At 54.4% G+C, this 15,211-nt stretch overlaps 1 protein-coding gene across 13 annotated transcripts in view; it reads right to left on the reverse strand.

The window, feature by feature from the left end:
- Bin1 (bridging integrator 1) overlaps nt 1–15,211 on the reverse strand; it is a 59,561-nt gene that overhangs the window by 3,267 nt on the left and 41,083 nt on the right. For 3 of the 13 annotated variants that reach the window (XM_075969046.1, XM_075969043.1, XM_075969045.1), the window contains 12 exons: nt 12,972–13,057; nt 12,756–12,831; nt 11,011–11,093; nt 9,662–9,706; nt 8,178–8,325; nt 6,790–6,918; nt 3,799–3,906; nt 3,401–3,424; nt 1,890–1,997; nt 961–1,032; nt 617–727; nt 301–402 (listed from right to left, as the gene is read on the reverse strand). In XM_075969046.1, the coding sequence (XP_075825161.1) occupies nt 301–402; nt 617–727; nt 961–1,032; nt 1,890–1,997; nt 3,401–3,424; nt 3,799–3,906; nt 6,790–6,918; nt 8,178–8,325; nt 9,662–9,706; nt 11,011–11,093; nt 12,756–12,831; nt 12,972–13,057 (1,092 nt within the window). The remainder of the gene's footprint in view (nt 1–300; nt 403–616; nt 728–960; nt 1,033–1,889; nt 1,998–3,400; nt 3,425–3,798; nt 3,907–6,789; nt 6,919–8,177; nt 8,326–9,661; nt 9,707–11,010; nt 11,094–12,755; nt 12,832–12,971; nt 13,058–15,211) is intronic. The other 10 variants (XM_075969048.1, XM_075969044.1, XM_075969052.1 and 7 more) reach the window with 7 other exon arrangements.

The following is a 15,211-nucleotide window of genomic DNA, read 5'->3' on the forward strand; positions in this document are numbered from 1 at the left end:
AGAGGCACAGACAGAGGAGGGAAATGGGAAGGAAAGACCGGAGTGGGACAGGGAGAATAATACAAGTAAGATTGGGGGTGGGTGGGGGTGAAGGAGGTTCAGGTAATGAATGGTAGCCTAGCCGCACCCTGCTACAGTGGGCCTCTGCTGCCCCCTGCTGTCCATAACCACCACTGCAGCAGCAGCCCCGGGATTCCCGTCCTCCACACCCCACTCCACTAGGCTCACGGGAATTCCCATCCTCCCCCACCCCCGCATTCCCCACTCCCCACCCCCACACTCCCCCTTCCCCTCGCTCACCTGCTCCTCTGGGTTCTGGAAGGGGATCACCAGCACCACATCGCCAGCTTTGAGTTGCAGCTCGTCCGTGTCAGTGGCCGTGTAATCGTGCTGGGCTTGCACCTGCGGAAGTTGGGAGAGCATGTCCAGGGGCTGTGTCCCCCCATCCAGGGCACGAAAAATGGAGGCTTTTCTTAAAGTAGACTCAGAGGCTCCGTTAAGAGTGAGCCACAGCCACAGGGCTCTTGGGCTAAGCATCTTAGCCTGTAAATGAAGGTGACCCTGGCTCCCAAGGCACCTGGGACAAAGGCTCTAGGGTTAGCTAGGCTAAGCTCACCTTGAACATGAAGCCCGGGGGCAGGTCCAAGCGCCCAGTCCCACCGCTGCCCTCCACGGCACCGTTCACAGTTGCTGAAAAGGTCTCCACCACCACGGCAGGAAGAGAGCTCTGCGAACAGAGCCGGGGAGTTAGGCAGCACGGGTAAAGTCGGGCACCAAGAGGGAAGGGGATGCGTTCATGTCCGGTGCCAAACTACCCTTCCCGGTGCTCTTCCAGGGAACTGCGGCCTGCACCAGCATGGGTGAGGCACACAGGTAAGCTGCAGGCAGGCAGAAGACAGACAGCACTAGACAGACAGACAATGGGGAAGAAAAAACAGGGCATGGTCCCTGCCATCTTACGGAGGCTGCTTCACTGGCCGCTGTCTCCCCTGGCTCCTGGGCTCCACCCACCACCTCGGAGGCCTCTGCTGGCTGCAACATAAAATGCCAGCAAGGGATCAGACACGGAGCGGGATGCCATATCCAGGACACATCACAGGAGGGCAGCGTACAAGTAAGGGAGCCTGGTTGGCCCAGAAATGTGTCTCGCATAATCCAGGGGCATCCGGCAGGACAGACATCTCTGTACAGGAGGCGACTGGTGAGAAAATCCTGGCTAACACAGGTGTGACACGTGTGTGCAGAATGCTCTACACCTCACCGAATGGCATACTACCATGCATGCTGCCCCCACCTAAGCCTTACAGGCCCTTCCCTCTAAATACCCAGCTTCCTCCTGCCCGCTCTGCCAGCCACGCTGGCCCCTCACAGCTTAGGGGAGCCCACTCGTGAGCCCGGACCCACCAAGCATGTTTAGGATGTCAGACAGCCTCTTCCAGCCTGGCTGCCATTATCCCCACAGGGACAGCATCAGAGCCAGCACTACAGGAGACCACGGCAAAGGCGCCACTACGTGCTAGCTTCTACCAACACTCAGACTCAGCCGCTTCTGAGCACTGGAACCTAGTTACGTGACCTTTCTGCCCTCCACGTCCTCAAATGCAGCAGAAGAAAGTATCTGGTTGATTGGTTATGATGAAGACAGGCCAGGGAAATTCTGGGAGATGCCTACAAAAACCTGTTAGGGCCTCTGAAATGTCCCTCTCTTCCCACTCTGAAGGGCTGCTCTGAGGTTAAGAGGGTGGGTGTAATCTGAGCCATGATTACCACTAAGGTACCACGTAGTGACACCATCTCAGGTCTTGTCCACACTGTGTGTTCCCTCTGGCTCTTTGTCCACGCTACACCCGAGATGGGACTATGCCAGATGGGGACAAGGGGGCACTTACTTGGACAGGCCCTGGCTCGGCCGTCTGGCTGGGCCAGGCCACAGCAAAGGTACCCTCAGCAGAACTGGGCTCCCCGGAAGGCAGGACGCCAGCTTGACTCTCTGTGGGCTAGTGACAAGCCACCAGGATGGGGAAGGGGTGAGAAGGCCGGGTGGGGGAGGCATATTGGACAAGGGCAGGAGACAAGAGAGGGTGGTCTTCAGTGGACAGCAGTAACAAGGGATGTGGCCTGGGGTAGCAGCCTAGTCAGAATTTTGTGAGGTCAACTGCCTCCCATTGCTCTGGTCCTGCCACCATCAAGGGGTCAGGCAGGTATGATGCCACCTCATAACACAGCATCTACCAAAAGGGGCAGAATGGCCCTGCCAGCCCACTCCAGCCGTATTTCTCTGGCAATTACAGAAAGACTTGTGTGTGTGTGGTGTGGTGTATGTGTGCGTGCTATGTGATGTGTGTGTGTACATGTGTGTGCTTATGCACATATGTGACATAGATGATCTTGTGTATGGAAGCCAGAGGTCCAGCTCTTAGTCTCCTCAGTCACTACACACACAGACACACAGACACACAGACACACACACACACACACACACACACACACCCTTGGCTTTTCTGAGGCAGGGTCTCTCTCTGAAACTGATGCTCAGTGCTAGGCCCGCTGGCAAGCAGTATCCAGTGATGCTGGGGTTACAAGCATGGGCCACCACAGTCGGTATCTTTTTAAAAGATTTATTTGCTATGTATTTACATGTATGTGTGTGTGCCCGTATAGGTGTACATGTACTAAATGTGTGCAGGGGCCTGCAGAGCCTAAGGCTCAGACCCCACGGAACTGAAATTACTGGCAGTTGTACACTCGCTGGTGTGGAAACCAGGACTAGAACCCAGGAAGGGCAGGAAGCACTCTTAACCACTGAGCTGTCATTCCCGCCCAATGCCTGGAGTTTTTGCCTGAGTACTGAGAATCAAACTCAGCAGCACTTTATAGAACAAAGCTTTTAGAGAAACTTTTGAGCCCCCCCAGAGTCCTGGCTGCTGTGTGGCCCAGCAGCACCTGCCACATTGACTGGTCCTTGTTAGATTGTGTCCTGGAACCTACATTTTACTGTAACCGCTTACTGGGCACATTCCAAGTGTGAGTCTCGGAGTCTCTCCAAGTCTCTGAATCCCCATGCCCAGGGCTCCCAGGGGTGGGTCCCCAGAAAAGCAGTGTTCTAATACTGCCTTGTAACCAGGACTCCTTGACTCTTCTAGATGACCTGCTGGCTATTTGTGAAAGTAAACAGCAAGACCTGGACTCTAACCAATGGAGGGCACGGTCTTGAGACACCAAGGAGCCCACTCCTGTGGTTCTGACAGAGGGACGGAGTCTCGGTGGCCCCCTGTGCACATGAACATGGAGAAGCGACTGTGCCACATGCAAACTGGGTACAGGGACGAGTGCGCCTCCGCACAGAGAGAAGCAGCCACCAGGGCTGTGGGCACTGGTGCGGAGCAAGGGCGTGGCTTACCTCCCAGAGGTCCCACGGGATTGGCTGAGCGAAGCGGTAACGGAAAAGGACCGAGTTAGTACAGAGATTAGAGACAGCATAGCAAGCACACCCAGGGACCCCACCCACACCCCAACCCGGCAGGCTCCAAGTTGGGCTCTGAGGGCTTCAAAGCCCCGTTCAGGGAGGCCCACAGTCTGGGCAGGATGCTGGAGGTTGTGGGACATGTCCAGAGTGAGAGTAACCCAGCTAATTCACATCTACTCTGCCCTATGTCTGAAGAGGTAAGAGGCTAGGGCACTGGGCCAAAGGCCTCGTGAGCTGTCCCCTCACCCCCGAAGACTTGTGTCTATATGGCTCCCACAAGCACAAGGCCTGGTCCTCAGGCGCATGAATGGGCACTGGTGGGCACAACCAACCTGACCAGAGGGTGTGGGTGCCTTCACAGGGCTTGCCACTGGCGGAAGGGGATCGAAGTCCAGGTCTAGTAGACTGGCCTGCTCTGCGAAAGGCCCAGGGGCCTCAAACTTGGTAACAGCAGCAGCAGAGGAAGAAAGCAGTTAGCAACAGACTGAGCCTATGCCTTGTGCACACCGAGGAAAATGGAGTCACATACACACACATTTGCACACACGCGTGAAGAAGTATTATCCACAACTACACAAACTAGTACAGGCCCCCAACTGCGTGAAGACACCTGATGCCAGCTAGGACATCCAACAACCGGCCAGATTTTTCCAGCAGCTGACAACAGATCACTCCCATGGCTTCTCGGCCCTTCGCCCCCACAAGCTCACCTGACTTTGCCCTGTGTATCAAGAGCAGCACAAGGCTGTGGCCTGGGCTGAACATGCCCACCTCAGTCTTCCAGCTCAGAGACCCCAGGTCAAAGGTTTCACACTGGCACCTATCCAAACCACTCTCTGGGACACCCCTACCTGCCATCCAACTCTAGGGACGAGGAAAGGGCACCTTCATTGTGGGATCCCAGTGTCAGGCACTGGGGTACCTACATTACAGCTGTAGACAATACCCACAGATACCTCGGGATTCCCTTTTGGGGAACCTGGATGCAGCCCAGCAGTGTATATGACGCTAGATCTCCACCAACAATATAAAGCTCCAGTATACGCCATCATGAGAGGTATCTCTCTCCAGACCCTCGAAAGCGACCCTTGAACAAGTCAGCAGTAGCTGACCGGGACAGGCTTCCAATGCTGGGTGGGTGCTAGGCAACCGCAGTTCCCCAGGGACACTCTGACTTAGCTGCCTTCAAGACACTACAAACTTGTCTTGCTTGTGGGCTTCCCCCTCAGAGCTCTGGCAGACGCCACCCGAGTTCGATCAAGGATATGGTGCCGTGTGCCCCCTCCACAGCCCTCAGGTGACAGCGAGGGGCTACAGACCTACTAGTTCAGGCCAGCAACTTCTTACCTCCACTTGCTTTCCATGGGGGCCCAACTCGGAGATAACACCCCAGGTCCATGTCCCTCCCGATCAAGAAAGGCTAGAAAGATTGTGATGTGGCCTGTGGCTCTTCAGAGGAGCCTCTATGGTCCTGGGAACAACTAAAAGCCCAAACAGCATGAGAATCTGGGATCCCTTTCAATTGGGTCCAGCCAAGTGGACCCACTTCCCAGAACAAGTGGCCTCTGGTTGACCCTTAGCTGACTCTCCTTCTGGTTCAGCCTTGTCTGAAAGCTGGGCTAGAGACCTCGTGGCCATGGCCTCAGGACGTGGAGGTGCCTGAGGCACCACTGTCACACAGCCACCAGGCTCACCCCTTCTGCACTTCTTAGAGGTCACCCAAGTCCAGACAGCAATGCTCCTGCAACACCGTCGGGGGAGGCCCACAATTAGGGTGTTGCTCGTCTCCTCTCAGTCCTGCCTCTGGCAAACGACTCTTTCCCACACAAGACCAAGACACTGCACAGGTGCAGACTGCTCACCACATCACACACCAAGCAGCCTGTTGGCACAAGCACCGTGGACGACATGAGCCCTCCCCCATGCATGTAATACCACCCAAAGTATTCTCCCACCCCAACAGACTGGTAGTCCCGGCTCCCTGCAGATGGAGATGAGAAGCAGCAAGCAAGGCGTGCAATGACATGGGGGCGGGGGGGGGGGAGAGACAGGCATACATGGAGCCTGGTGGGCCATTCAATGGCTCCCTCTGACACATGACCATGGGAAGCTCAGCAGGTAAACGGGGTATGGCCCCTCACAGGGGTGTTGAAAACCAAACAAGATGGCATAAGTAAGTAGCTACGATATCTCCCCCCATGATATCCCATATCTCTCACCTTAAACACATGCTGGCCACCTGCCCAGGCACCCTCAAGACACAGGCACGCTCAGGAAGGGAATGGCCCCACAAGGAGCGAGCCTGGAGATTTTCAGCCCCATTCCCACACTACCTATTCCTCCTGGCCTCTGGATCACCTTCTTTCATAGAGGAGCTTTGGTTCCACCCCCTAGTCCTTCCACAGGAGCTAAAAGCCCACCCTCTCTAGGTTCCTGTTGTAGTGGTCCCTGTTCTCCATTCCAAGCTGCCCCTTCCACAGTCCCATCCTCAGACCCTGGCCTCCTTCTCCAGGTATCTGGGATGTACAAATGATCCTGGGGAAGGTAGAGTCTAGAGACACCTGTGAAGGGAAGGGATCTGGCGAAGTCCCCAGGATCTAGGATAGCCACCTCCTCGAAAGGGAAGCCCTGCACAGGGTGGGAGGCTTAAGGCCAGCTTGAAGCAGGGAGCTGATCACCCCAGGCTGCTCTGATAGTGTGTCTGCCTGCTCCAGTCTTAACAAGATGTTTTCCCAGCACAGAAGGTGGCTCTGTCTTTGTCTCCACCTGAGGGGGGGCATTTCATGACACTTAGAAGCAGCAGTGCTGACAGATTAGTCTCTGCCCTTTGGTCATTACAGTACCCAACAGGGCTCTGCCTGACTCCTACCTGCACCACTTGTTGAGTCTGTCTCTTGTCCCTTCTGGCCCAGTTCTGATATCTCTAACTAGAACAATGCCTGCGACTCCTTCCCAGGCAAATGTCACCCGCACCAGGGATCGCCCTATGGCTGCCCAGCCACTCCATGTCCCCATTATATCACCAGTCAGTGTGAGGTGACAGCCAAGCTGACCTCCGCCATGAAGAACAGGGAAGACCTGTGGTTAGCACATCCCTTTATCCCGCCGTGGTGCATGCTCGGGTGGGTGGAATGGAAATGATGGGAGAATGATGAAAAGGGGAGATAGATGGATCAAAGATGGAGGCTCCAGCCCATCTCTCCAGCCAAATTCTTGGCTCTTGAGAGAAGCTTGGAGCTCAGCGTGGACAATGGAAGGCCATGCATGCTGTAAGAGAAAGAGTGACAAGGGGAGAAGACTGGGCCGCGGTGGACACGGCTGACCTGGGAGGGGGTAGTCACGCTGATCTCGGGGACAAATGCGTCATCAAAAAGGCTGAGAATCTGCTCCTGCTTCATCTCCTTAGATGGGGTGTGTTTGGGAGGCGGAGGGACAGGTGGGCCTTTCCGGAGCTGTGGGCCAGCAAGGGAGGAAGCATGGGAGGCGTGGTGGAGCACAGTACGGGGAGACAGAGACAAAGCCATGGTTACGTTAGTCAGTCACTCCCAGGCAGTGGGGGAAAACAAACAAGTCATTGTTCCCCTAAACAGACACCAAGGGATCAGGCCACCCCAAGAGAAGAAACCAAGAATGGAGGTCCAAAACCACTGTGCAAAAAGAAAGGAGAAAGAGGGAGGAGACAGAAACAAAGGGGGTAAACAAAGGCAGAGCGAGTGACCCATCAGGTCTCAATGCCTGACATGTCCCCGTAGCCCACTGGAGGAAGGTCTACCCTACTTACCTAGAAGGGACTTGGAGTTAAAGGCCGCCTCCCCTGACCACCCCCCCCCCCCCACACACACACACAGGCCTTACCTCCTCTTCCCTAGGCTGGGATTGCCCAAAGGCTCAGGCTATGCCTACGGAAGCCAGCCTGAACTAGGTCCCCACAAGGACCACATACGGAGATCGATCGGGTGAAGGATTGCCCTAATCTTGGCTTCTACCACTTGCCCAAGGCAGTGAGAGACCCAGTGAGCAGAAGGGTGTCTGGCCATAGCCTGGGGCCCAACCTCAACAAGGGCAGTACGTTATCAGGTGAGGGTTCTTACTGCCCTCTTGACTTCCTGCCCTAAGTTCCCATGGCCAGAAGCAAGAGGACCCAATTCTTTCAACCAAACCCAGGTGCTAGCTCCTGGGAACTCTGCGGGAACCCAGAGGGCTTGAGAGGACAGGACAGGAACAGAGGAGAAACTGAGGCCATGTACCCGTCCCCCCACCCGCCTTTCCTCACGGAGCCCCTTCTCTTTCTGTTCCTTGATGGCCCTATGAGACCATCTGATAGGGTTCTTCTCGCAGTCCCTACCAGACGAAGGACAAGACCTCCTGAATCTGGAGAGAGACTGGCTACTCAAGGCTGAACATCCAGAGAGCTAGGGAGGATGGAAGAAAGAGTCAAGGCGACAGGATGGGGAGACGGGAAAGGGGAAGATGCTCACTTCTGTGGAATGTTTACAGAAACCATCATCAAGTAGACCAGGAACACCGAGAAAGTCTAGGTTCAGTGTAGCCCAAGGAGACTGAGGTCAGAATCAGTCCTCCACGGAGCAGAACCTCGGGCTCAAAACCTGTGTTGGCCCCAGGTAGGGGATGATGGAGAAAGGGGAAGGGACAAAAGCAACAGAGGAAGAGAAGGAAAAGGTCAGGTCGTGGAGACAGCAAGCATGCCTACCTGAGATGGGGACTTGGGGATGGTGGCCCCCGGTGATGCCCCACTGGCCGGCTCTGGCTCATGGTTCACTCTGATCTCAGGGGTAGCAGCAGGGGAGCCATCTGGAGGAGGTGAAGGGCTCTTGTTCCCCTTTTCAGGGGCACTGTCACTGCAGAAGGACAAAAGGGGAATGATGTTAGTGGGACCAAGGGCTAGAAGACATGGAGCAGTTTGTGAGCTCCCTGAGCGTGCCCACGGGGAATGACATGTATGTATGCGCCAACTCCACAGATTCACATGTGGAGCCGTGTACCTATGTGAGCTCCTGGGATCCGCGTGTGAAACTGTGTGGATGAGTAAGCCCCGTGGGCCTGTGTGTAAATCAGTGCATCTATGTGTGAACCCCATGAATCCATGTGTAAAAAAATATAAAATTGTGTGCTGATGTGTGTCCTGGGCATCCCTGTCTGGAACTGTGTGCACGTGTAGATTGGAAGTGTAAGGAACAAGGCACGATCCTGTATGGTTCATAGGGGGCTTGCCTTCAAAGCAGGGGTGAACCAGTGAGAACCAGTCTCTTCCCTGCCTATGTCCAAACGCCCAATGTCCACAGCACAAGCAAGCCATACTTCCTAGAGGCAAAGTGAGTCTCTCTTTCCTCAGGCAGCATCCTGTCCATGCAGGCTCCTCCCCTCTGACCTGTTCCAGCGGCCTTCCCACCTGCACAGATCAGACCACAGCCCAGGAGCCCTCACTACCTCTGCACTTTCCTTCCCATGGTTCCTCAACTTAGTGCACACCCTGGAGAAACGGCTCCACGCTGGTGGCTTCACTGCAGAGAAGTGACAGCTGAGAGAGGGCAAAGCGAGCAGCAGGGTCCACTTGGGGACATGAAGGGTCGGGGACACACACTGCAGCCACTGGACATGCAGGAGCAGGGACCTATCGGTGCCTGCGAAAGGCAGCAGGCAGCAGCCACCGCAGCTAAATAAATTAGCATCACCATCATGGCTTCCAGAATCAAAATGCACACATTTCAGCTGCTCAAGAGCCACTTGTAACTATCAGCTATGGTGCTGGCATCTGAAGATCTAGACATTCTAGAAGGTCCACTAGGACCGGTCCCCCAGATGCCTAGTCTGAGGAGGCCTTGTTTTTTAGGGGGGTGCACTTGCCTCCCTGAAGAATATATAGCAAAGTAGAATACAGTGTAATGGGGATGCTTTCAACAGTGGGGCTCCTTGTCCCTGCTCAGTACCTGTGTGCTAGTGGACTCTAGGGTGTGCACAGGACAGGGGTACACTAACCCTCCAACCACCCGCCTTGTACCGCCTACCTCCCTCGCATCCCAGGTCCTCCACCCCCTCCTGACACATGTCCCCAAGCAACAGGACACACCGGCAGGTTAGGGGTTAGTGAGCCCTTCAGCAGGGCACAGGTCACAAGGCACATGCGCAGTCAGGGTGGGGCCCAGAGGCCCACGGCACTGCACTCAATGGCGGTACCTGTTCTTCTTTCTGCGCAGCCGTGAGAACAGTTTAGTTTTCTTTCTGTGGGAATGGTGGGGTGTGGGTGCTTCATTTGGAGGAGGAGCCTTGGGAACTAGGCCTTTCTCTGCTGCCTTCTCCTCCATCTCTGCTCAGGGGCCTCTAAGAAATGACCTAACCCTCTACCTGCTTCCTAACCTGCCCTTAGTCTGGCCCATCCAACCTGTCTGACCTTCCCACACTGCCCTCAGCCCGTCCCTGTTCTCCACCTGTTCTCAGCCTTCCTCCCTCTGCCCTTCTCCCAGGATTTTTCCCCATCCTCAGCCTGCTCCTGATGCCCCCGCCTTCACCTTTATCTCCCCTAGCCTCCCATCCCAGGACTCGCCCCCCACCCCGCCCTCAATCTGTACCCCATGCTCCTCCTGTCTGTCCTCTGCCCAGTATAGTTGCTAACTGATCCTGGAAGGCTACAGGACAGCAGGGTGGGCCACAGATGGGCTACCTTAGTGGAGAGTACAGACAAGCACCTGCTCACCCAGCCTGGGCCCCACAGTCTTTCCAACTGGGTAAGGTCTTCCTAAAGTGACCACAGACTCATATCTGCTCTCATCCCCCTCTTCCCTCCCCCCTGCTCCCCAGGACACCTGCAGGCTCCTCTTTGCCAATTGCATGTTTTATTTTTAGGGCAGAGAAAAGAATAAGACTGGTTCACTGAAACCCTCAAAGTTCTGGGCAGGGGACCAGTTACCCAAGAAGCGGAGACCTCGCAGACACGTGGGATGACGCTTGCCATGCCCATGCACTCAGTCAAACATACACACACACATACACAATCAATACCCACCCCTCCCCCTTTCCTTCACTCACACCCGTGTGCGCGCACGCACACACACACACACACACACACAGAAGGAGGGTAATACCAGACTCCAGTCTGTTTCTGCTGCTTGCCCTCTCCCTCAGGAGACAGGGACCCCCTAGCAGCTACCCAGGAAAGGCAGCAAAGGACAAAGCCTAGAGGCACTGCCCTCATCCTTGACCCTTACCTTGAGCAGGAGGAAGGAAGGCTGGTGTGCCAGGAACCACAACCTCTGTCAACAACCAAGCTCCGCCTCCACCCTGTCCTCTACCTCTACAAAGGCCCAGGCATTTGCAGGCCCCCTGGCCACATTCTTTCCTCCACAGAACAGGACTACAGGAGCTGCTTCCTGATGCCAGGGGGCAGAGAGCTAGGGAGGTTCCTGGAGACTGAGGGTCGAACCCGTGGAGACCAAGGGGGACAAGAGAGTCTCGGGGAGCAGCTGCCCCTGTGGTGCTGGCCATCAAGTCCCAGGCCCCGCAGACCTCACCCTCCTGCCTTGACCCACCTGGGCTGGGCCTTGACTGTGAAGGTGTTGCTCCCATGTTGCTTCTCCAGGCTGACCAGGACGTCGTTGAGGTTCTGATTGAGCTGCAGGGGAAGAGTGAACAGAAGCAGGCTGGGACAAGCACATCTCCTGCAGGAATCCCCCTTTTTCCTCACTGCCGCCCCCGCCTCTACCAGGAGTGAGCTCCATTGACCCCCATCGAAGGAAGACCAGCACAATGAACCCCAGACAACTAACAGCGTAATCAGGGGACATGAGCTGGACTGCCAACAGCTCCTATTTCTGAGGGCCACCTTTTCTCTCTTGCTCTTTAAAGGGATGTCCTAAATGCCACAAGAAAGCCACTGTTTTCACCTTTTCCCGGTCGGGGAAGAGTTGAGCATTTGCCTAACGTGGCTTTGCACATGCTAGGTAAATGTTCTACTACTAGGCCACATCCCCACCTCTTTGTCCATTTCAGTCTAAGATAAGGTCTCGCTAAGCTGCCTGAAGCCTCAACCTTGCTGGATTTCCAGCACAAGGAACTTCACCATTTTATTTCTTAAAACTCGTTTCTGCAGATTGCAGAGTTAATGTTTGTTAACCCTAGTTATTAAGGTCATTTTGGCAAGAAGCTTCTCAACCATCCTACAACTTCCAGAAATTTCTCCAAAAGCCAAGAGGGTTGCCCCACACAGATCATGGGTCTCATCACTGACAACATTTCTCTTTTTGCTTTGGCCACTAGGAAGTGCAGAGATAAATTTTTTCCCTACTTAATACATAATTGTGCCTTTTGTGCCTTGAACTAACTTTGCATAAAGGTTTCTTTCCCTAAAATACCCGTTTTGAATTTTTTCTCAATTTACGTATTTATTACTGGGGGACAACCCTGTAGAGTCGATTCTCTCATTCTACCATTATCCAAGTTCCAGGGACTAAACTCATGTCACCAAATAGGCCTATGTGACAAGCACCTTTGCCCACTGAGCCATCTTGCCAGTCCTAAGTGTTGTAGGCTTTGCCTCAAGTCTTTAAGAAGGAGGAGGAAAAACAGAAAGAAAGGAGAGGCCTTAAACAGTGGGTTGTAGTCAGGAAAAGGCCCCAAACTGACTCGTTCTCTTCAGTCCCAAAACCTGGGATCCACCATCGTCACTTCATTCCTCTGAGTCCAAGAGACAAAGTCACAACAGCCACCAGGAGTGGGAAAGCTGCCCCAGAAGGTGTCTCGAGTGGCCCTGTCACTCAGGAGTGGGAAAGCTGCCCCAGAAGGTGTCTCGAGTGGCCCTGTCACTCAGGAGTGGGAAAGCTGCCCCAGAAGGTGTCCCGAGTGGCCCTGTCACTCAGGAGTGGGAAAGCTGCCCCAGAAGGTGTCTCGAGTGGCCCTGTTACTCAGCTTCCATTCTAACACAGCATACAAGTGTGAGCTGACTTGGCCCTCCTATGCCAGATTCAGGAAGAGAAGCAGCCCGTTTCACTATCTCAAGAAACACAGGAGACTTTTTTATTATTATAAAAATTCCGGTAACTTATTTATTATCTTCCTATAGATCGAGGAAAATATCCATCAGAGTTGCCTGAGAAGATTGTGAGAGTTGGAGAAGGGGCGGATCATGTTTCAGCAACATGGATCCAGGCAAGAAGAGAAGGACAAAGCATGGCGGGCTGGGGCTGGACTGGAGCACCCACAGCCGTCCCCAGTGTGCCCAAGCTCCCCATCCCTGCCTTTGACTGACCCCTTGCCCTGCAGGATCGCTCTGGCCTACCTTACTCATCTCTTTATGGAAATTTTCCTCCAGGCCCGCGATGCTCTGGAACGTGTTGACATAGAAACCTACACGGCTGCCGGAGGGAGAGGAGGCGACATGATGAGAATCACACGTGACTGCATGCCGCATCCTCAGAGGCACAGAGCCGTGGAGTGGGTAGGCGGACACAGGGTCGGGCTGGCCACTAGGTATACGGACCCCTCCTGACTTCACCTGTTCCACAGGGACGGCAGCTCCTCCTGCAGGTCCACATTCATCTCCTCGAACACCTTCTGGGCTTTGATGAGCTCCTCCTCTGCCTGGGATGGAGAGGCAGTGGAGTCCATTAGCCTGCGCTTGGAACTCTGCCCTGGGGAGCTGAGGCAGACCTGCCCAAACAGCTGGTACCCTCTCCTGCTTGGATGCAGAACCCAGGGCCTAAGCAGAATAGACACTAGACTGGATGTAGCTACCCACCCAGAACTTCCCACTGGAGACGTGAGGGCTGCAACAGCTGGGCCTAAGGGGACACTCTGGGAATGGGAAGGCTGAGCTGTCACTAAAAAGGAGGGTTTAGAGGGAAATCCAATAAGACGACTGGAGACAAGGGCTGGGGAGATGGTTCAGTCGGTAAATTACTTGCAGGATAAGTAGGAAGACCCAAGTTTGAACCCCAGCGTCCACATAAAAAGCCTGATGATGAAACCCCAGTTCTGGGGAGGCGCCTATAGGAAGATCCTTGGAGCTCACTGACTAGCCGGCTGAACTGAACCATGTGCCTCGGGTCCCAGTGAGAGATCTGTCTCAAAATGCTACCGTGGACAACCTCTCAGGGACAGGACTGGAGCTTGATCCCTGGCCTAAACACACATACACAGAGCGGGGGCAGGGGTTGGCCACAAACAACCTAGAGAGCTGGAACACAAAGGCAGACCCCAGATTCGGTGGAGCCCCACTTTCATTAACTCCCTTGAGCCAAGTCTCAGCCCTGAGATTCAGCTAGCTGGCAACTGCTTTCTGTGACCCCTCCCGAAGGTTCCTACTTGCTTTTTTAGGGCCAGAGTCCACTTGGCTGTGGTTTCCAGTTTCTGTTAGTTTCTTGGGGAAGCTTCCCACCCCCCCACAAATCCCTCTCCCATGACCTGTTCCCACCAGGGGCCAGAGGCAGTGTCTCAGTACCTCTAAGAAGGACAAAGGAATTAGGCAGGGAGGAAGGAGCTGGGCTGAGGTGTCCATGCCCAGTACCCATGACTCTCCCTACATCTCTTATTCTAAAAAGTACCCGCATCCACCAAACGGTGGCGTTAGACCCCGCACCAGGTGAGTCACACAGACAGGGCTGACTCAGTCAAGTCTGACTCACAACCCGGCAGCCTCCCATTCTAAGGCTGGTGTTGAGCCCACAGCTGGCCAGAACACCACTCAGACAAAAATCACACCCAGCTTAAGACACACCAGGACCTGCCTGCTGAGCACCCAGCCCCAGTGGACCCCAAGCTGAAGCCTTGGGTGGAAGAAGGGACGCCCGTGGCTTCTGATTATCATACACTCCGGGTAACACATGGGCTCCTGGGTGTGTGTTATCAGAATCTGATTAAAAACGGGGTGGGGGGGGATACACACGACAAACCTTTAAAAGTGAGGCTGGAAAGAGGCCTCAGGAAATTTGTGGTGCTCACTGTGCACGCATAAGGACTTCTGTTTGATCTCCAGAACCCACTTTAAATTTGAGAGTAGGGAACAGAGAGATTGCTTAGTAGTTATGTTAAAGGGGGCTTCCTGACTATCCAGAGGACCCAAATTCAGTACCAGCACCCACATCAAGAAGGTCACAACCCCTTTTAATTCCATTTCCAGGTGACCTGACTCCCTCTTCTAGCCTCTGAGGGCATCACACACACACACACACACACACACACACACACACACACAAAGCAGGAGCTGGTTGTGTGTGCTGTCCCAGCAAAGAGATAAGTGAGTCTCCTGGGCCTACTAGTCAGCCAGCCCAGTCTATTTGGTAAGTTTCTGGCCAGTGAGAAAGCCTGTCTCGTGTGGTAGAACGCTCAGCAAGGAGAAGCACTTGCCATGGGAGCCTGACAGTCTGAGCTCAATCCCTGAAGCCCATGGAAGAAGGGAAGGAAAAAAAAAACAGCTCCGTAAAGCTGTTCTTTGACCTCCACATATGCATGACCACATTAAAAAAAAAAGGAGATGGTGCCTGTGCTCCAAAGTTTTATGTCAACTTGACACAAGCTAGAGTCATTTGAGAGAAGGGAGACTCAGCTGAGAAAAAGCCTCCATAAAACGTAGCTGTAGGCAAGCCTGTAAGGCATTTTTTAAATTAACAATTAGTGGGGGAGGGCGGATGCCATTGTGGGTGGGGCCATCCATGGGCTGGTGGTCCTGGGTTCTATAAGGAAGTAGGTTGAGCAAGCCATGAGGAGTAAGAGCAATCAGCATCCCTCTGAGGCCTC

The sequence above is a fragment of the Microtus pennsylvanicus genome, chromosome 4, assembly GCF_037038515.1.
Source record: "Microtus pennsylvanicus isolate mMicPen1 chromosome 4, mMicPen1.hap1, whole genome shotgun sequence".
NCBI lineage: Eukaryota > Metazoa > Chordata > Mammalia > Rodentia > Cricetidae > Microtus > Microtus pennsylvanicus.